The sequence below is a fragment of the Ambystoma mexicanum genome, chromosome 2p, assembly GCF_040938575.1.
Source record: "Ambystoma mexicanum isolate Mex_15411 chromosome 2p, UKY_AmexF1_1, whole genome shotgun sequence".
Classification (NCBI taxonomy): domain Eukaryota; kingdom Metazoa; phylum Chordata; class Amphibia; order Caudata; family Ambystomatidae; genus Ambystoma; species Ambystoma mexicanum.
In genome coordinates, this window is record NC_090923.1 from 577,154,651 (window position 1) to 577,177,163 (window position 22,513).

At 47.0% G+C, this 22,513-nt stretch overlaps 1 protein-coding gene across 4 annotated transcripts in view; it reads left to right on the forward strand.

Annotated features, from left to right (window-relative positions):
• Positions 1-22,513, forward strand: part of DOCK3 (dedicator of cytokinesis 3) — a 2,582,899-nt gene that overhangs the window by 1,533,013 nt on the left and 1,027,373 nt on the right. For all 4 annotated transcript variants that reach the window (XM_069644069.1, XM_069644070.1, XM_069644071.1 and 1 more), the window contains 2 exons: positions 9,821-9,968; positions 13,151-13,239. In XM_069644069.1, the coding sequence (XP_069500170.1) occupies positions 9,821-9,968; positions 13,151-13,239 (237 nt within the window). The remainder of the gene's footprint in view (positions 1-9,820; positions 9,969-13,150; positions 13,240-22,513) is intronic.

Here is a 22,513-nt window from a genome sequence, read left to right on the forward strand (position 1 = left end):
CAATACAAGGGAGAATAGCAGCTAATTGGGCCGGACAAGGCCAGCGACAGTGGAACGAACAAGAGCAGAACGGAGGTCTGGCGTGGCAAGAGTGGGCCCCAAGAGGGGGAAGAGGTGGGTACAGGGGCCGAAGAGGAGGACAAGGGTATGGAGGAATGGGAGGAAATGGGTGGCAGGGTCCCAGAGGTCCACAGGGGAGCTGCTGGAATTGTGGGAGATGGGGGCATTACTCAAGGGAGTGCAGGAGCAGACAAAACAACGGGTTCCAGGAGACAGAGCAGTACGGTCACCCCCACCCAGGAAGCCCATACGGCCTCCCCATGGGACAATACCAGCAACCAGAAAATGCAGGGCAAAGAAGTAACGCACAACTATACGGACATCAGTACAGAACACAAAACCACCCACAGAATAATGACAATATGCAATACACGCCAGGTAACACTTTCGCCACAGTAGTTAATGGAGCGCCTGCCCCCGCACCTTATAGCGAGGTGTCGGTAGTTTCGGGGAACATTTTTGATCAAGGGGGGGCAATGAGACACCCCGCATAGGACAGCCCACAGAGAACACTTGCGTGTCCAGTACTATCTACGACCCACAATGCATCAGAGGAACCATTGATAGGAGCGCAGATAGGAGACAAGCAATTCATATTCATGGTGGATTCGGGAGCGGAGAAATCATGTATTAGAGAGGGCCGGTTCCCGTTATCTAATAGAACGTTAGAGACGCAGGGGTTCTCTGGGGCTGTAATTGAAGTTCCTTACACAGAGGCATTGGATGTGACAGTGGGGGTAAAACAGTGAAAGCACCCTTACTGTACTATGAACGCTCTCCCATTAATTTGCTGGGGAGGGATCTCTTAAGCAAACTAAATATGACAATATCATTCACAGAAAGCGGTATCGTATGTTCAACACCAGGCATATGTCCCCTCCGCGTACTAGCAGTAATACACGGCCACACAATCATGCAAGAGATCAGAGGGTTACCAAGAAACGAGGAGATGTTTGTTGAGGGCATGAGAACATTGGCTCTCATAGTACCAGAACTAAAAAGGACGGATTGGAGGATCCCAGCCGAATTCCTTTTCCGCCCCATAGTGAGCCCCGACACTGCTCCCGGGTCAGTGCTATCATTGGATTTACACGCAGTACATGTGTCAGCAAACAGAATATGTGTGATTGGAGTTGACATGGAAGGATGTGAGTGGCGAACAGTACTGTGTACAAATGCAAATATCCCACTGCGGGAGCTATCGGACGAGGAGCTATTTTCTGACACTGAGACAGATGGCGAAATAGTGATGGAACTAGCAATGCCGTGCGACATTGTAATTACAGCGAGAAAAACTAAAGTTGAATTAATGGCAGTAGTAGGAGCACCACATACATTTTTTGATGATGACATGAGGTTAGTACCCTCTAACATATGGACAAATGGCCCCCATGATGTGGGGTTATTACATGGGGTTCAGCCTGTGGTAATAAAACTGAAACAGGGAGCAATTCTACCCCGGGTAAAACAATATCCATTGTCACGCGAAGCAGAAGAAGGGATCAGAGAGACAATAGATGCACTGCTAGCGCAAGGCATAATAGTGCCCTCAAACTCCCCATGTAACACATGCATTTACCCGATTAAAAAGACGAAGGGAGGTTCCTGGAGGATGATACAAGATTTACGCCCACTCAATGATGTGATTCAGAAGGAGTTCCCTCTAGTGCCGAACCCGGCGACAATACTATGCAATATTCCAAAACCAGCGTCCCACTTCACGGTCATTGACTTGAAAAATGCATTTTTCTCGATTCCCTTAGCAGAAGAGAGCAGGTACTTAACAGCGTTTACACTAGGGGGGAGGAGGTTCGAACATTGCAGACTACCGCAAGGATATTGCGAGAGCCCAAGCATATTCAACAGGATACTACATGAAGATCTGGGGAATTTGCCTGTAGAAAGCACGGTGATTCAGTACGTTGATGATTTATTGGTTTGTGCACAAACTGAGGAGGAGTGTAGAAAGGACTCAATAACACTCCTGACATTATTGGCCAATAAAGGGTACAAGGTGGACAAGGGGAAGTTACAATACTGTCTGACAGAGGTCCTATACTTGGGACAGCTGATATCAAAGGATGGTAAGCGGATCATACCAGACAGGGCACAGGCGATTAGAGCAGTTGGGGAGCCCAAAACAGTAAAAGAGATGCAGAAATTTCTGGGTATGTGCAACTACTGCCGTGCATGGATATTGGATTATGCAGCATACACAAGGCCCTTATTACAGGCACTAAAAGAGGCCCAGCAGGTAAACAAACACATAGAATGGACAGAAGAAATGAACACATCATTTAACTCACTGAAAGAGCTGATATCAAGCGCTCCAGTACTGGCGAATCCAGATTATGGGCGCGAATTTTTCTTATTTTCACACTGCAAAGGAACACTGATGACAGCAGTGCTGACACAAAAAACATCGTTAGGGCACAAGCCACTGGCTTACTATAGTGGCACCCTAGACGCAGTAATGCAAGGCCATTTCGCGTGCGAGCAAAGCTGCGTTCGCTATTGAGAAAAGTGCCACGATAGTAATGGGCTGTTCTGTGACACTTTTTGTGGAACACTCACTCTTTGCAATATTAGAGCGATCAAAGAGCACATTGACAACACAACGCGCCACAGCGTATGAAATAATATTGTCCAGCGCAAACATCCATATAGTGAGATGTAAAACAGTAAACCCAGCCACATTCATCACAGAGGCGTGCACTATAGAAGACATGCAGAACCACAACTGCGCAACGTACACAGGTGACGAAGGTCAGGACCAGGTGGTTTTTGAGAATGCCCTGAACGAGGGAGAGGTGTATTTCGTGGACGGGTCAGCATCAATAGACATGGAGACAGGAGAGAAACATGTGGGTATGGCAGTTGTACGATTAGAGGAAGATGAATACGAGACACTAGTGCAACACCGCCTCCCATCACACTATTCAGCCCAAGCAGCAGAACTAATAGCGCTAATAGAAGCATTGCATGCCGCCAAGGGGTGCGCAGTGACAATATATACAGACTCAGCATACATGACAACAACAGTACACGGCGGGCTGGCACGGTGGGGGCGGAGAGGGTTTCGACGAGCAGATGGAACACCGGTTCAGCATGCAGAATTATTGAAAGAACTGATTGAGGCCCTGCAAGACCCCACGGCAGTAGCCATCGTAAAATGCCAAGCCCACACCACAAATACAGATTTTATATCTTTGGGGAACGCGGCAGCAGACGCCGCTGCCAAAGAAGCTTCATATTTGCAGAAAGGTGAAGTAGGAGAGTACATATTGCACCACACAACAAGCCAAGAGGTCCCCACAGGATACAACATGATGCCCACACAGGAAATAATAGAGCTGCAAGAGGGAGCTAGTGCAGAAGAGAAATTGCTGTGGACTAAAAGGGGATGCAGCAAATCGCCGACTGATTTATTGTGGCGACAAGAAAGTTCAGGAAAAGCGGTGATGCCAGTTACATTGTTAGAAACAGCGTTTCAACAACTACACTTTCCCGCACATAACGCAAAACAACACATAATGGCGGAGATACAAGAAGATTGGTTTGCACCTTGCCTCCAGGAACACATAACAAGGTTGACATTGGAATGCACAACATGTCAAATTTATAACTCAGGTATGACATTGCGCACACTAAGAGGTACGATACCAAAACCAAATGGCCCATTCAGAGAGCTCCACATTGATTATGTAGACATGGGAGAAAGATGTAATGGGGCTCGCTACATGATTGTGGTTGTATGTCCATTTTCGAGGTGGGTGGAGGCAGGTCCCTGTGCGCGCCCTGATGCGAAGGGCGCCGCAAAGTTCCTAGTGCGGGAAGAATTCCCGCGCTGGGGAATTTGCGAAGTCATTCGCTCAGACAACGGCACACATTTTGTTAATGAACTATTCAAAGAAGTGACTACGTTATTGGGAATAAAGCACAAATTATGTTCGATTTATCATCCTCAAAGTAATGGCGTAGTGGAAAAGATGAACGGCCTGTTAAAAGGCAGATTGTCAAAATTATGTTTTTCCCTCAAAAAGACCTGGATGTACTGCCTACCTCTGGCCCTGTTCGAATTGCGCAATCAGCCAAGTAAAGACCACCATTTGTCCCCGCATGAGATCGTCACGGGAAGGAGAATGAACACAACACATTCACCTCTCCGTGAACGTTCTGATGCACACAGAAGCGCAGCGGTATTGGGAGAGGAGTTCACAGAGTACTTGAAAAAACTGACACGGGCAGCGCGCATAATAGCGAAGCAACTAGCCCCCCCCTCTACAAGAGAGGAGGGGAATACAACAGAATTAGTAACACTGCCTGACAAACCATTACAGCTAATGCCCGGTGACTTTATATATGTCAGAAGTTTTGTGCGAAGGTGGAATGCGCCACGTTTCCATGGCCCTTATGAGGTAGTGTTTTGCACGCCCACGGCAGTGAAGGTGAAGGGCCTAAAATACTGGGTGCATTTGACAGACGTGCGCAGAGCCTATAGCGCCGTGGAATGTGAGGCGCAGGACGAGGCACAGGCAACAGCGGACAGTGGAGTTGTGCAGAATGGGTGAAGGTGATTTTCTGTATGTGCAGCGATTGACAATGAATGCAACTGATGACATGGCATTCGTACGAAAAAAAAAAAAAAAAAAAAAGAATATATTTTTGCTCTTTTAATTGAATGTTTTTTTGTTGTTCTCTCATTTTTTGAAATTTCTCTTTCTATTGAAGAAGTTTTTTCTATATAATATACAATGATCTAAAAGTATTGATTGTAAATACCCGTGTCTGTGGAAACAAACCCTTCCCCCACCCACGTCCATGTTTTATAGCTTCCAACGTTAGAAATGTTTACATGTCTGTACTTAATGCACTTTTGTATCTCAAACAGGAATTACCATGGCATCTAATGGGCAGCCTGCAACTAATAGATTTGTTAGAATTAAAGAAATGTTAATAGATAGAGTTACATATTCATATGATTGTGGATTGTCAATTTGTGTTATTGTATTCTTCCTATCAATGTTTGGCCTGGTAACATATTGGTTTATAGCGTTCATCTCTATCGAGATGACCGAGGGGGGAGGGGGGAGTAACGTCACCCGAGCTCCTGGGAGCAATGCAACCACAAGTGTAAATTTTAAAGAAGGTGATTTTCTGGTGTGGGATGGATCACACTTTGTATGGGGTTATTACACTGAACCACCAACTGTCGCCCTGTCAGATTCAAGAGGTATACAAACAGAAATGGAAAATAACACAATGCCCATACCTGAACTATATAACAACCCCAACACCCTCCCCACCCCATCAAAAGAAAGTGACTTGTTGTTTATTGAGGAAGATGGGAATATTATAACTATTAAAGAACATAAGGAAACATATCAGAAATTTGACAAGGGGGGTGGGAGGGAGAAAGGGGGGCCCATTTTTTCTTCTATCAAAAACAGCAGACGTAGGAGAAGCAAGGATAGTAGGTGGAGAAGAGAGACAAGCAGGAGGGGGTATGATGAGTACTATGGGTTAGGCTTAGACAAAATGGAAGATCCTCGGCACCCCCACCAGGCAAATAAATGGTATGCTGATATGAGTACCACAGCCAAACAAACGACAAATGAGAGCTGTTATGTCTGCTCGCTCATTCCCCATGCATCAGGCACACCTAAAGTGTTGTTGCCCAGAGAATTGCCCATTGTAGATGCCCAGTGTCTCCTTCATCTCACGCTATGCCGTATAAAAAACACCTTCCAGGCACACGACGTCACTTTCAAGATTATACAGACTGAAAAAACGTGCTACCCAAAAGCAGCTGGAGTGGTATGTCTCAAAGAACCATTTTTTGCGATACAAGGGACACTGTTTTCTGAAAACAAATGGAAAGATGAAGAAGTACTGTGCAAAGCGGAAGCACTGAGAGGTGTCCAACCAGCCAAACTGCGATGGATGGAAGAAACATGCACACCAGTATGGAAGGAGCACATTTCCAAACTGACATGGGTAACAGCAATGGAAAAACCCTTCAAGCTACAAAGTGAGATCAAGAATGAACTATGTTTTAAGGGAGAAGGAAAAGTGGCAATAGGGACGAATAAAAACTGCAACAAAACCCTCACCATCCCAGAGATGAGAAAAGGAACAGCCGCATTGATGGACACATACTGGGTATGTGGGAACCAGGCCTACTTGCACCTTCCCCAGGCATGGAGCGGCAGCTGCTCGATGGCCACTCTGCACTCGGCCCTAATGGTGATTCCAGAAAGCCACGTTGACGAAAATAAAAGGATGCCAGGGAACATGCACCAGGGTGTGGTTCCTCCCACTGCAAAATCACACCTCTATGTCCTGTCCTCCGGAGAGAAGGGAGAAGAGCTATCACGGAACAGACGGGCATCAAATTACATATCTCAAGCTTCGTCTGATTTATTGGCACAGATCCCAGACAGGTATCGGCTGTTCAGCTCTGTAGAAACATTCTTTGCCTCGCTAATTTCAAGTGTCCAAGCAAGGGCAAATGCAAAATGGCTCCAGATAACACGGTGGGAACTGATTCAGTTAGCCAATGACACTGAAGAAGGGTTTAACATAATAAAAGTAGAACTGCGAGCTCTACGCCTGATGACCATGCAGAACAGGTATGTTCTGGACCTACTGACAGCGATTGACGGAGGTGTTTGCCGAAAAATAGGAAGTGCCTGCTGCACTTTCGTACCTTCTGAAGACGCGGAAAATGGTTCCTTATCCCACGTGATCGAAGCAGTACATAATCTGGGAGAGAAGATGAAGATGGAAGGTGGAGCAGAAGCCAGCACGTGGTTCGACAATATCTTCTCCTGGGTTCCCTCTTGGCTTGGAATAACGATGAAATTTCTGGTACCAGCTGTGGTGTTCCTCCTCGTGGCGTTCTGCCTGTGCCAGTTGGGCCTCCGATGTTGTGCAAATGTGGTCCCTAACGGCGCAATGATGATGGTGACAATGGGCAACTCTGGTGGTACAATGGGGGAAACACAAGAAGTATATGTGCAGACAGGGATAGATAACACCCCCCAGTACCGGTTAGTGCCTATGTACCGTGACAAGGACATAGTAGACAAGCTATGGCATACCACTATCAAGGAGCCCCGAAACGTGGAATTAGAATGGTACACAGAGGTCTGGGTAGATTTGGAGGAAAGTGGTGACTGTATATATTTAACGTGCACACCAGACGAATATGCTAGAAGAGGAGAGAGCTTAAGGGGGGTGTGTAGGGCATGGATGCCCATCAAGGGAACACCTGCATGGGATGACGCGATAGTAGAGGAACAAGAGTGCAGAAGGTTGGACGACCTGAAGAATTCGTTACTTTAGTAACGAAAGGGGGGAAATGTAGGGGAGGACAGGCCCTAAAGGCCCCCCTCTCTGCATCATTCTCCCCAGGTGAGGACCATGGCTCGCCGAGCGTCCCCCCATGCCACCCGGGCCCAGGTGGAGGAGGGCTTGCCCGCCGATGACATTGCCCCCACATATCCATCATACACTCGCACTAACGTTTAGATAGGCCTAGAAGCCTTCTTGCCCAGCAAAGATGGCGTGAGTTCAGCGCGCTGTAGCGCGGCCCCCACCTTTGGAGAGCTTTCCAAGTTTCCCTGCCGCCGTAGCCCTGGTAGATCCGCTGCGAGCGCGTTCCCATGAGAAAGTCGGGTATGAGCTAACCCGAGATGCTAACACTGTAACATTTTATCGTTCACAATGTAATATTGCACCCCGCATGACCTGGTCCGCAAGGCCGGGGTGACGGGGAAAAAGCTGAAGCATCACTATCTGAAGAAAGTAGAAAATAATTCAAGTATTGGTATTAACGAACTACCTCTGTTTAAACAGATTCTGTAAACTGTGAATCAACCATAAAGATGTAACGTTATATGATGTCACCCCAGGTCTGGACTAATGCTGCTATAACTACAGAGAAAGATGTCGACAAAACGTATAACCTTTATCTGTATAAGTGTTCTCTCAATTTTATGTAGAAACCTGAACTCGTATATGTTTTCTTAATCACCCCAAGCGGCGAGTATCAATCTCTGTAGGCCATAACCTAGAACTACCTCATGTAACGTCTAATGTACATAAAATAATCAAATACTGTAGTGAATATAATGTTAGGTAACGAAAAGGTACTCAGACTGAATATATTAACGAAATGTTTAATGAACTCGAAGTATATATGTATGGTATAGTAGTTTAAAGAAGACGAATGATATAAAAGTTTTGTATTCAAAATTAGGCAACACACGAGGAAAATACCTTTTGTGAATATATGCAAGGCCATTCTCCTTCCCGCCCTACGAAGCCTGCCAAGTAGAAAAAAGCTAAGGCCTGTGCCGTGCTCCCCCACCTCCCCCGGCCAAGCTGGAACTACTCCAGAGAGTCAGAGGCCCCAACACAGCATCCAAGGCCACCGGCCGCCACCTGCGTTATTTACAGCACGATAATAAACTTACGTTTGAATCCACTGATCTACCAGCACCCTCTCGTAAATCCCACCATCCCCCAGACCACCCCAAGGAGACCCCCGACAATGGGACAAGACACAGAGCCCCCTTCATAGTAGCTTCTAACGTAGTAATAAAACATGTACCACCCGGCACAAGCCCCCCAGAGCCCAGCCCCTCGACCTGAAATACCAGACGTCAGAACACCGGTAAATCCAACAGATGACCACCAGACCCCTCACAAGGTGCATTCCTCCTGTGTTGTATTGATTGAAAGATTTACTGTAGAAGTTAGATATGGGGTTTTAAGTAACTGCAATGTGCATGATCTAGGGCACCTAAGTCAGGGAAGGCATTCATCTTTGTCACAGGCTGCCCCAGCGTACCAACACCGCCCGGATGACCTCGAGCCGGCCTGCCAGGCCCAACCCAACCCACGAGGCTGACCAGTGACGACATCTCACCCGGACCAACCATGCTGCAGCAACACCTATAGTTAGTCGACGCCACCCAATCCCAATTAACTTGTGCCCCCTATAGTGTGTAGGTTCTGATGACGTTTTTTGTATTAGAAATACGCCTGCCTTTGCGATTGTCAGGCAGAGCGCTCTCGGAGGTTGCAGAGTTCTTTGCATGCCATATTCTTTGGATAAACTCCCACTTACGCTCACCCGCACTCTGTCTTGGCCTTATTCCCATTACGGGAGTGTCCATTATTGTCTCCCATTGCGGGGAGGATCGTGCTAACTTGGGGGCGCTTCCACTCAGGGGGTGAGACCATTCGCAACCGCAGGGTTTATCCAGGGTGCGTATGGTTTCTTTTTCCCCTCGAGAGGATTGACATGCTTGCGCAACCAATCTCCCGATGGGGGAGGGTGGAATGAAATAAGATGCCTGCCGCCATAGGGAACAGAGAAAGTCCCTTTTCCATTTTTATAGCAGCAGCCAGGATCAGAAGGAGCGCGGGGACTGGAGCTAAAAGCTCCGGTCTCACAAATAAGTTGGGAGGTGGGTGGCAGGTTTGGAAGGGGTTTGGTTGGTTTTGGAGGTGGAGGAGAGGTGGGGCAGCAATAGGGAGAGGCTGCCTAATGGCTCCACCTGGGGAAGGGCCCACGGTGGCTGGAACAGCAGGAAGAAAATGTATATTCGCGCCCGCTGTTCCAGCCACCTGATTGGCTAATGGCCCTTCCCCGGGTATGAATACACCTTGCCCTTTAAACAGTGTAACAACACATTGGACAGAGATCTATGATACATGTTCACCAATCTCACAATGTTGTATATTTCAGGCCGTATGCTGCTGAATGATTCAAAGAAGGGTCCTCCACACCTGCAGTACCGGCGGCCGTATGGATGTGCTGTCCTGAGCCTTATGGATGCTCTTCAGTCCATCTCTGAGCTCAAGGAAGAGAAAGACTTTGTCCTGAAAGTGTACACGTGAGTGAAATATTAAAAATGTGAGAGCGTTGGGTAGAACACTCCTGTCTCAGGTTTTGGCCCAAACAGCACTATGGAGTCAAATCAACCATGAGACTGGGGTTGTAGAACTACTGTAAGATTGCAGAGACTTTAAGAGGAACAGAGCTAGCTGCAGAGAGGAAAGAGCGATGCTGAAAGTTTGGTTGCTGTTAGGAGAGGTGCAGAAAGAGGGGAAAGCATCAGAGGAGAAAGGAAAGGCGAAATCTGAGAGTTGTTTGAAAAGGTATATCCCTTTTACTTCATCCCAAAAACTTCTATTATAGAATACAAAAATAATGCTTAGACTTATTTCTCTAAACACCAGTGTAGGCCAAATAACTAAGATTTACATAGGGAAGTGCCACCATCACACGCAGAGTAAATGGCAAAATTTCATGAAACAGAGATGTTCTTATGAACTTGTTAAAGACAGAGGAAAGCTCATGAACGGCAAATGAGTTGTATATTGTGTTTTTACACCTGCAGTACTCCTAGTCTTCGGATCGCTTATTGCAAGCATGCACCTGTCAGAGTGCTTCTGAATCCCTGCTGCCTGTTGGATTTCATCCTCTATCTACCTTTGCTGGATTTTGACTCACCCCTCTTTCTGAGCGCGCACATGCCAGTGCAACCAAACATTTTCTCTGCCTGTTCAAAATGTTATGCCGTATCTGAGAACCGTAGGCCAGCCATTTGACCACTCCATCAGCAGTTTTTAGACATAGCTCTTTAGAAGCCTGCCAGAGAATGGATGCACTAGTATTGATCAAGTCATGAAGCCCTTTATTTCACCTAATGCTTGATTGAGCGTGTCCTGTCATGTCCTGCGGCAACTTGCAACATCATGACTGTTGCCCTCCCACCACACAGAGTGCTTGCAGATATTGTATGCCTAAGTAGCAACACTGTAACTCTTACATAGACCCAATCCTGCCTAACATAGACGCTGCCTCCACGTCTGCCAAACTAGCCTACCGGCCATAAGCAGTCTACCCTTCAGTAAGGGGCAGCTAGGGGTGCAAAAACACTGTACAGGAGCAACAGCTAAGTGGTCCGAGTGAGCTTGTGTGGTGCTGGGCCACGATCACCCAGAGTGGCATAGGCCGATTATAGAATTTGTTATGACTTGATCTCTGTTATGATATGATAAGTCATTTATAACACGCCTGTACACAAGTGTACACAAGTCTGGTGTGTATTCAATCAAGACCAGCTTATGTGCTTCATAAAATCAGCTGCCATCTGTCATCACCGCCAAACGTAGTGCATGAGCTTGGCGAAGACGAATGCCACAAACATTTGAAAACTCGAGATTTTAAATTGTGAATAGGACCAGCAGTGTTGCCAAAGTTCGTGGGAGTAAGAAACACTTTGTTTTAGGAGACTGGGCGTGATTTTTTTCAGAACCTCAAAAATACAGTAGACCGTTATGAAAACGCAAACCACTTTGGCCCTTATGTTCTTGCTTGGCCATTCTATGAATTAAGAAAATTACGTTGCTGCGTATTTTGTTTTTTAACCGGTATGCATGGCTTCAGATATTGAAAACAAAATGGAGGGATGTATATATAATATAATGGGATGTAAAGGTAGCTAACGTTTTTAAAACTCAAATCAAGCTGTGAATGGAGTAGGCTACACATACATGGGGTGTCGAAAGTACATTCACTTGGCTCAGCCTAGCTCGCAGTTCATCCGGACACACAAATCCAAAAGCTGATTAACCCGCGAACTAAAAAATCGTTTCTGTGGCAGGGATATTTTTTTAATGGCTATCAATAATAACCATACATATTTAATATCTGGCATAGGCAGGGCAGCTGATACCCTGAGCAGTTGGTGCACAAAGAGGATTAGCAGAGATATTAGCAGGGATGCCACACTATACTCCACACACCGTGGTCTTCCAACGGCGTCCTATAGCGTTCCTTTGAAATGTCACTCTGTTGCAGGCGATCATGTAATCCTCTGGGTGATCTGGTACTTCTCTGAAACCGAACCCTGCTAGTTCAGTATAAGCTGCACCGAATTCTATAATGGCAAAGTTAAAAGAAAAATAATTATCCATTAAAACCAAAGGAATTATTATAAAATTGGTTCTCATCTGTACCTGGCTTTCTTTTTAGTACAATGGGGTCTTTGGTGCTTAATCCTAATGACAGGTTGCTCTCTTGCTGTTCGGGCTGTCTGTGCTCATTTAAACACAGACTTGTGACTTGAGCATAGGTGATCTTCATGTGGATTCCAAGGGTGTAAAGTTCTTCAGTGAGAGGAAGTACAAAAAGTAGCTGAACCAATGTTGTAACATTGAGGAGAAATTGGTACCATTTTAGCTTCAATTGTTTTCAATTCAGACTAATGTTTGCCTTATGAAACTGTGCTCACGATCATTACGGGACACACAAATTGCCCTAAAAGATTTTGATGTTAGTGCTTTTTGAGTACTTTATAGATTCCAGAACATTAAAAGTAATGGAATGCCCTTGTTTTTCGCTGTTTCAATACTCAGTCAGTCTCTACTCGAAATTCTACTAGTTACCTGTAAACCCACAGGCGTGAGACCTCACTCTGACGGGAGGTACTAATTTCTTTACATTTCGGATGCATCTCAGACCTAAATATCTTCAGGGAAGAGCCACAGACGGCACTGCCTCTAGTGCTAAAGCGAAAGACTTTATAAAGGGCTACGCTTGTCCTAATGCTAGCGTGTCTTCAATTCTACGTAAATTTGCACCAAAAGTATTGGCATATTGAGTCTTCCAACTTCTGTCATGCATTTCTTGCAGGACACAGATAGCTGAGATCAAATTCCTTCAACTCAATCTGAACGAATTAAGATCCAATCCAAAACCAGCCGTCTATGCATTGATGAAAACTGATTCAATAGCAAAACCTTTACAAACATTGAGTAAGCAATGGGGCCGAGGATGGGATGGGTGGAGCAGGGAGGAGAGTAGGTTAGGGGAAATAGAGGCAAGGGCGTGGAGGGCATTTTCAAAGCTAAAGAAGTAGCCAAAAAGATAGAGGTAATGCTCTAGGGCAAACAGAAAGTAAAAGGTTATGGGAGGGATGGACTGTACAAGAGATGAGGGAAGGTATGGTACCAGAGAAGGCATCACCACCCTTTCTAACACATGTTCTCATCCCCTCCCTCCGTTTAGGTGTAACAACGAGAATGAATGGTTCCAGGTTCACGAGAACATCATCCGGAAGTCAAGCACCAAGTACACAGCTCCCAGCTCAAACTATGGTATGTCAGAGCCAATCTAACACCAGTCAGAAGTGTTTCGACTCTGTGACCCCCGTGACCCGCACTCTCTGACCATACATTGTGGCTTTCATTGGAGTGCTCCATTGCATTTTCTGATTCCTGCACGTGGTACATCTGCTTGTTGAGAGAAGTTGTGTGTGTAGATTGTAAATCATCTTCTCTCAGTTAAGTCTTCTTCCATAGAATAATGCCAGGTCAAACACACGACAGATAGGCGGAAATGGTGAAAGGTAAATTATTTCATGTTATTTGTTTACTGTTTCACACAGCCCTCAGGCTGTCAGTCAGTTGCTTAAATGTGAGGGGTAAGGAGCTTACCGGAGGGGAGGAGTGTTCACTGAGTACTACACGAGGTTAACCAATGTTCATATTGTATGTTGATTTGAATGGACTAGTCCCATACCAACCGTCTTCCAATTGCAAGAGGCATTTTCAGGGGGATTAGCCTTGTGCACACAATAGTCTAACCTCAGAGTATATACCTTAAATTACAGAAGTATATTCTTGGCAGCTGCCCACAGGCTTCTGGGCAGCTGCTACTGGATCAGTAAGGTTGATAGCTAGTTAGATTAACATCTCCGTACAACATTGTGACCAGACAAAAGGTTTGGAAATCTGTTCTTGCTTGTTTGCGTCCCAATGCAAAGGTTTCAGGACTGGAGTTATCTTGTAACTCCACTTGAACCCAAACATGAGAGAGGCCGTTTGGCAAGTGTTTTGGCAAGGAGGCTACTGTAGTTCCTGATATAGTAGTCAATGCAAGCAGGGTTCATTGCAATAACTACTGCAATGTGCCGTGGGTTCAATAACGATGTAAAGATTCCACTGAGAAGTCAGAGGGTATAGAAAGCTCTAGCAGAGTGATGTCAACTGTGCTCATTACAGCAGCACGTTATGCTATGACTTTGCTATTGTTTGGAATGTTACTATGTCATTGCCTTCCAGACCTGCAGTCAGCTGGAAACATGTGCCATCATACCCAGTGGCACTTGGTGGCTGTGGAGCGCCACCATTACATGTTTTGATTTTGACCACCTGTGAAGTGATTAGGGGCACACCGGTTGGGATTGACATCAAGGAGTTTAATGGTAGCACCCCAGAGCCAACATACCAGCCCACCCCTAAGTTTCATTTGTGGTTTGAGCCTGTCGCTGGTGGCTATTCCCCAGAATCCCTCATCAAGCTCATCCAACATCATAACTTATTTCTTCCCCTTCCGTGCCTGGCTGGTCCCTCACCATCCTATGTGCAAACCTGTGAATACCCAACACAGTTGTGGCTGTTCCACATAATCGGTGGCCACTCAGCTTTATCTTCAGCCGGTAACACACTTGCACTCTGCACATCCTCACCTTCATTGCCCTCCGGCAACAACTGGGACAGCATTTTGGTAGAATAATCCTCGACCGAATGCTTATTTCCTGAAACATACTCCAGCACAGAATTTTAAAATTGCAAGTCTACCATCCACTTGGCATACACCGGGAGACAGAATTCGAACCGTTGGTGGTTAGCTCATAGGAGCAGATTTTGTGGTATAGCAGACACCACAACAAAGTATAGAAATGCAGCTAGGACCACCACAAATTGTGGGCCTCCCTTTCTATAACCACATATCTATTCTCGGCATCCCTGAGTGCTCTTGAAGCAAAAGCAATCAGGCACTCTGCCCCTGTGAGGCAACTGCCCCAACACCAACCTCACCGGTGTCCCCCGTCGGTATAGTCTTGCACTAAAAAATCAAACATGAATAAAGAGGGAACACTGTCAACAACACTGTGGGATGCTGTGGGAGGAAGGAAGGATATCTCAGGGGTAACACGTTTGTAACGCAGTGCAACACAGGTTCGAATCCTGATTCCTCGCTTAGAAACCACTCGTTGTTATTTAGCACGTTATCAAAGAGACATTATAATTACTAGATGTCAACCACAATTTATACTTGCCTTGTCACTTCAAAGACAATCTTGAAAACGTTGTAGAATGTAATATAATGATCTGTTGAACCGGGATTGATCTGGCCACGTTCCAAATCCATTACCAGAGTGACACTAAAATGGGGATTAGTTTGTCTTGCTCACATATTTATGTAGCTCATATAAGGGTACATATAAACAGGATAAGGAGACACTATAAATACATGCATCCAATTTAAAGTCAGTCACGGAATTGCCCTCGCAGCTCCATTTTTGTTTGAGGCGTGCAATCTCTTCGAGACAGCCCGGCTGCTTCCTCTTCCACTGTGGGAGCTCTTTCCAAGGGATGCTATCGATTCACTGCAACATGTCGTGTTATGCAGAGGAGCACTGCCACACCATGACCTCCCATGCTCAACCCCGCATCATGCAGTCAATCCTCGCTGTTCTCCACTGTGTAAGCATGTGTACGGCAGTGAGTGTACATTACATCTACCATGAAGAAGCTAGTGGCTGCCTTTGCAGCAGATGCCTAAGTCCATGTAGAGTTCGTATGGGTCCCTGCTCTTCCAGCATTAGAATAAGGCTGCTGGTGGACATGCCTTTGGATTCACTGCACATAGGTTTCTTGCAGTGGTTCCGGCTCTGTGTGGTGAGTTTGAACCATAATAACGTGCCTGCCTTCTCATATTCTTGCCTGCACTGCAGATTGCTTCCTCCACCCCTCCTGTCTGGCACCCACCCCTGCCTGAAACCTATCCTGCCCTGTTTGAATTCCTCCCTGCTAAGCTGCAACTCTTCTGCATCCCTTCCTCCTTGCCTACTTTGTGACTCTGCCTATACCACTCCTGTCTGCATTTTATTCTAACTGCTTGCACAGAACAACACATTCACACTCCCTTCATGCTCCCTGCTGTGACTCTACCTACCTTTACTCCTTGCATCTTGCCACACATGCTCCCTATCCTGTACCCCACCGTGTATAGCATTCTCAATTACTTACAGCCTACATTGATTGGACCCCGCACTAACCACGATCGATATGTCTATTGTGGCGCTGGCCCTTTAAGGGTGTGCACGCAACGGAGTGACGTCTCACTCCGTCGCGTGCATGTATAAATAAACGGGGCATTCCCGGCGGCCTCAGAGCCACCGGGGAGCCCGCACCAGCAGCACTGTGTCCACGTGTCTGTGTCCTGGGTGTGGGGGCTTACGTGGTGGGCGGCATCCGGCGACCGCCAACAGTGGCGACGAGTTGGAAATAGTACCCGGGAAAGGCAATGACTTTCACCAGCGCGCGAATGATCGGATGTGAAGCGCACTTCATGAAATGTGCCGCGGAGAGCGGAATGATCCATGCGGTCGGTGGCCATCTTTGACAATAGGCCATGGGAGGTCACGTCTTCGTTTGAAGCGACAGTGAGCCATCCAAGGATAGTTTTTGGATACTCTTGTGGCAGACGGCCACAGGATGCACTGTATGTGTTTCTTGAAGTGAATTTTTCACATTTTCACAGTTTTTTATCGAGTATTGGGTGTGGAGCCAGGGAAGGCCTGCTGTTTGGGTGCACACCCTGGGCCCACCCTGCTCAATTTTTGGGACATCCAACCTGCCTGGCATCTACCCTGCCACACTGAGGGACATTGTGACTGTGGGGAGTCCTGAGACTGGAAGCTACTGGCCACATCTGGTGCCTGTCAATCATCTGAGGCCTGCCTAGGCCCATCTGAGAAGGAGGTGGTGGTGAGTTGTGGCCCCTGTTATTTTCACTACATCAGGGTTGCCTGTGTGCTCGCCATCATGAACGCTGGACAAGCAGCAGCTGCTGACCAACAGCAAGCCCCTCCTGCAGTGGACCAACAACCACCACCAGTGTTACCACCAAGACCGCTGATAAAACCACCTGGCGCCCTGCAGCCAATGCCTGAGTTTGATATCTCAGGCGCACCATCAAGTCTTGGGCCAAGGTGGAAGATGCGGATGGACAGGTTAGAAATTTACTTTAGGGCCACCATGGAGACAAGTGATGACAGATAAGTGGGCACCCTCTTGGACTGTGCTGGCCCCGCGGTACATGAGGTGTTCCTGTCCCTCCAACCAGCAAATGGTTCATACGCAACGGCCAAGGATGCTCTCCACAATCATTTTCTACCCATGGCAAATGCCGATTACAAATGATTCCTCATGGGAATAGCCCGCAATATTCTCATTGTGAGCTTAATGGAATTAAACTTTGGAAGGGAAGAGTTGCTAGCAGTCGATAAGATCGATCTAGATCCTGCAACTTCAGCTACCCAAATGTATGGTACATAGTGGAGCAGAAAATGAAAAAGAAAAATACCCAAAGAAAGAAAACCACCTAGGATTTTCACTTCTGTCCCCACGACTAGAGAGGAAGTTGACAAAACTGAGGGGATTGGAGCTCAGGAAGTAGCGTCTGGGGGAAGTAAAGATCTCTGCAAGTAGCCAATATGGGTTACAGCAGTGTGATTGCCTGATTTTCGTCATGCTCCCTGATGCCTCACTACTGCAGAGACAACAGCCCTCCACACAGAAAAAGGATGATCTGAGGGCTGGATAAAAACTGGGCCACATGGGAGCAGCGTCCGAAAACCTGTACAAGGGCACAGATCCATATATTTCACACCGAAATGCGAGCAAATTGGGTCTTTGAAGCATAATCCATGTCTTACTGCCCCACAATCCTAAAATAATGCAAGTACGGAAAGGGCACAGTACTTTATCCCTTGCTCAGTCAAGTCACAGTAATGTCCTAAATACTAATTCCATGAACCTCATTGGGTCAAGGTAGTGGCCACGGAAAAGCGACGGGCAAGGGGCAAGCCAGCCATAAGTGACGCAGAGCTAGGAAGGGGTTTCCTGGGTGGAGGGGCAATTAGAAAATAAAGTTGGCATATCCACACACACGCACTCTGTCCGGCATGTTCTTTTAATACTGCGCAGCAGAGAGGTCCTCCTTTGCGTTACCGATAGAGGATCCTCAAATTGGCGATAAGGAGGAGAGGACCTGCACTGCAGTCTCCTGGCCAGAGACAAACCCAAGCACCAGGGTGGGTTCAAGGAGCCGTGGAGGGCCGCAGTATACAACCCAACACTGATGTGTTGCCAGCAGGCAGAATCGCAATGCCCTGCACCCCCTCACATTGAAGGGAGGGTTGGCGGCGCTGAGGGAGGAGTACTGTCGAGCACTGGTGGAGGTGTGCGGCTGCACTGCCCTCATTTGTCCCTCCCCCATCTGGCACAAGTAAGAGTCACTGAGTCACACATGGACACCCGGGGTACCCACAAGGGACACTGCCTACAAGCAGCACAGTCACCCAGACAGCACTACAAGAATAATAGACAGCACAAAGGTGAAGTCTGAAAACACAGGGCATGTCAGAAAGAGGAAAAGGCTAACCACGTGTACCACGACCCAAGAAGAATTCTCAAAATGTCCGAGGAAGTGCTACCAGCGACCATGCCGGCAAGGCCCTCTGGCTCATTCCAGCCACCCTCAGGTGAGAGACAGCTAATGCACCTGCCACCTGAATTTGATTAGCGGGACACCAGTAATTTAGGGTCAAGATGGGTGCGATGGCTGAGACTTCAAATTCCATGTAGGAGCCATGGGACTCACAGATGACACCCAAGTAAAAACATGCTCTCGCTCACAATGGATCCTACAGTGAGAGACATCGTAGGCGAGATGATTGATACTGAGACAGACTCCTTCCTCAACCTACACGAAACACTGTCAAATTATTTCACCCCACACACAAATTTAGTCTGCGAGAAGCACATCTTCCACATGACACGCCAGTGGAAGGGTGAAACACTCGACAACTTTGTCGTACGACTGTGTATGAAATGCAAACACAGCACATTCTATAGATATTCTAACAATGAAGCATTGCGCTCCCAAGTCATCACGGGGTCCGAATCCCAGGCATTCCGAAAGAAATAGTTGCAGAAACAAAGGTCCTTTGAGGAAATACTCGTTTTAGCCTGCATGGAATTTGCCATTGACCAACCAGTGGACACCACGAAAAAGGTGACCATTCAACCACAACAGGCAGAGGGAGAGAGCGTAAACAAATTCACCCTGGCCACCAACAATGCATCCAGGCATGGTGACTAAGTGTGGTTACGAGTACCCCCACGTAGGTGCGTACGCTGCACTGGGACAAAATTGCACAGCATGTGGAGGCGAAGACCACTTCCGGGCTGTCTGCAAGACCTCGCCCCTGCAGAGACAGGGAAAAAGACTGCCAAAAGAGAGATGGAGAGGCGCACAGACAGACCCGCACAAAGCAGATACTGGCAGTGAAATCAGAAATTACAAACTGGATGACCAGGAGAGCACCAGATCATACCCCCACAGTGAGCGACGATCATCAGATGGACACGGACAACTCCACTCCAGGCGGCATGTCCGGTACATAGAAGCGCAATCACTGTTGAGCAGTGACTCTGCTTCATCCACGGATGATCAGAGGAAAAAGGGACACGCATGGACACTAAACAATGGCTAAGGAGCACATCCCTACACTGATCATGCACCTCAATGACACCTCTCCGAATTTCTTGACACAGGGGTGATGGTAAACATCCTAAGTAAGGAGCATACAACAGTCCCCCACAGTCCCCAAAGCTAAAAGAGTCAACCCTCAGCATCTACCCATACAGGTCCATCATACCCCTGCCCTGCAGGGGAGTAATATCTACAGTCTGGTCACACAAATCACATGCAGCACGTCCCAAACTACATGTGCTAAAGACAGAGACAAACAGCGGGTGTATCCTCAGTTTCAATACTGCAGTAGACATTGAGTTGGTCCACTCTCTCTATCAGTTGATGGCACATAAATACTTGGTGAAGGGTGAAGATATTGACAGGACATTCCTATAACTGTTGAAAGGGCTCAGCAAGCTCACAAACTGCAAAGTACAACTACATATAGAACCCAACGTCATCACTGTTGCAACATCCTGGTCAACATACAGAAACAAGTGGAGGACAAACTCAAGAAACTATTAGACCAACATGTCATTGAACCCTCCGGAGGGCCCAAATCCTGTGTATCACCTATAGTACCAGTCCCCTAGAAAGTAGTTGAAGGATCCATCCGGATATGCGTGGATATTAGAAGGGAAAATGAGTCAATACAAATGGAAAGACATCAAGTGCCACGAATCGCAGACATAATTCACCTTCTCCTTAGCAAAGGTGTTCTCAAAACTCGATCTCACAAAAGGATATCATCAACTAGACATTGCCACCGAGTCACGATATTGCATAACACATGTGACCCACATGGGCCTATTCTGATGTTAACGACTCAGTTTTGGGATATCATCTGCAGCTGAACATTTTCAGGCTGAAATGCATAAAGTAAAAAGACATATCCGTACCTACTTGAACTACTCGGATGACGTCCTGGTGTTTGGAAAAAACATGGAAGAACACAATGTCATGCTGCACCGGGTATGCCCAGCGCTGAAGGCGGCCTGATTCACATTGAACAAGAACAAGAGCGAGTTTTGCAAAGGCTCGCTGAGATTCTTTGAACACATTTTCTCTGAGCGAGGCATGAGACTGACACTGACAAAGTGGCGGTGTTGAACAACACCAAGAGAACCATAGAATGTGTCGGAGTTACGATTGTTTAACGGTCTAGCTAGTTACTGCCCAAGATACTTGCAGCACTATGCTTCTATTAGTACGCCTCTCAGACAACTCACAAAATGCGACCAAGCATTTCAATGAACACCGGATTTCCAGGAAGCCTTTGACAACATCTGCAATAACATTTCGAAGTCGGAGGACATGGCATACCTTCACACTTACCGAACCACGTAGGTGGTCGTGGATGCCAGCCCAGTTGGCCTGGGCACCATTTTGACTCAACAGGATTGAGGCAATCTGCACAATCAGTTCATAGTGGTGTAAGCCAGTCAGAGCCTCAGGCACACCGAACAAGAATACATACTCTCAGGCTGAGAAAGAGAGCCTGGCCATTGAATGGGCCTGTGAGTATTTTCATCTATTTCTCTACGGAAAATCGTTCACAGTCGTCATGAACCACCAGGCTCTCCTGACTATCTCTGGCAACCCGAAGGCAAGAATGCCCATGAGAGTTGCATGGTGGGGCCTACGCTTACAGGGTTACAAGTTCAATATCATTCATCACCCAGTAAAAAAAGGAAATCCGTCTGACTACTTATCCAAGCACCCGACTGGACCGGCGAGGACAGGCCCGTCCATCGCAGACGCATACCTTCTCCAGGATGGGGTCTGGCCTGGATTCACATTCTCATGAATATTCCCTGTCGTCAGGCTGGGAATCTAGGTAAAAGAAAAAACTGTTTCACTTTCACTTTAAAACTGTATTTCTCCTCTAAACCAATCACTCTCCTCTGGGTCATACTGCTCCCATCTAATGACAGTCCTCTCCCTAAGCTCCACCCTTGCTGGCCATCTACTGTTGGGAGTCCTCAAGTTGCTCTCCGAGCTAATTTTGTGTGTTTTCATAAAATATTTGCAAAATAGTTCGAATTTGACCGATTTTTGTTCCTCCGATTCGACGAAGGATAGAGACCGGCAGCGGGGCGCCGCTACCGGCGAAGACCTTCATCCAATGGCAGATCATCAATGTTTTGAGAAGGCACAGCCTTGAGGTCGCCTTCGTGCCCTTTCAGCATGACTGAGGAGAAGACGGAAGGCCGCAGCCTCTTCAAACTCTGCGCAAAGTGTTGTTTAAGCAACGTCTTCGCAGAAGATTAACACCATGAATGCTTGTGCTGTCTGCATCTAGACCATGATGAGGAGGGATGCGAAGTGTGCCGTGATTTCGCACAAGTCGTCAAGGGCTATGACGGGCACGCACCATCCCGTCATCCAGGTAGGGGTATATGTGGATGCCCTGCAGATGAAGATGTGCCAAAACCGGGGTCAGGTACTTCGTAAACACCCTCGGGCCGACTTCAGGCCAAAAGGCAGAACCTTGATGTGGTAGTGCCAACGCTGAACTACGAAGCATAGGAACTTGCTGTGCTTTTTGTGAATGGGTCTGTGGAAGGAGGTGTCTTCCAGGTCCAACTACATCAGAAAATCTCCCTGTTCCAGCTGGCCGAGCATGTGCTGTTCATGCCCCAACGACTCCAGGGCTCTGGAGTATATTCCAGATACTTTCTAGTTCGAAAGAAGACAGGAGGTTTAAGGCCAATTCTGGTTCTACATTGTCTCAACAAGTACTTAAAGTCTCAAAAGTTCTGGATTGTCACGTTGCAGGGCATGCTTGGCCAGCTGGAACATGGAGATTTTCTGATGTAG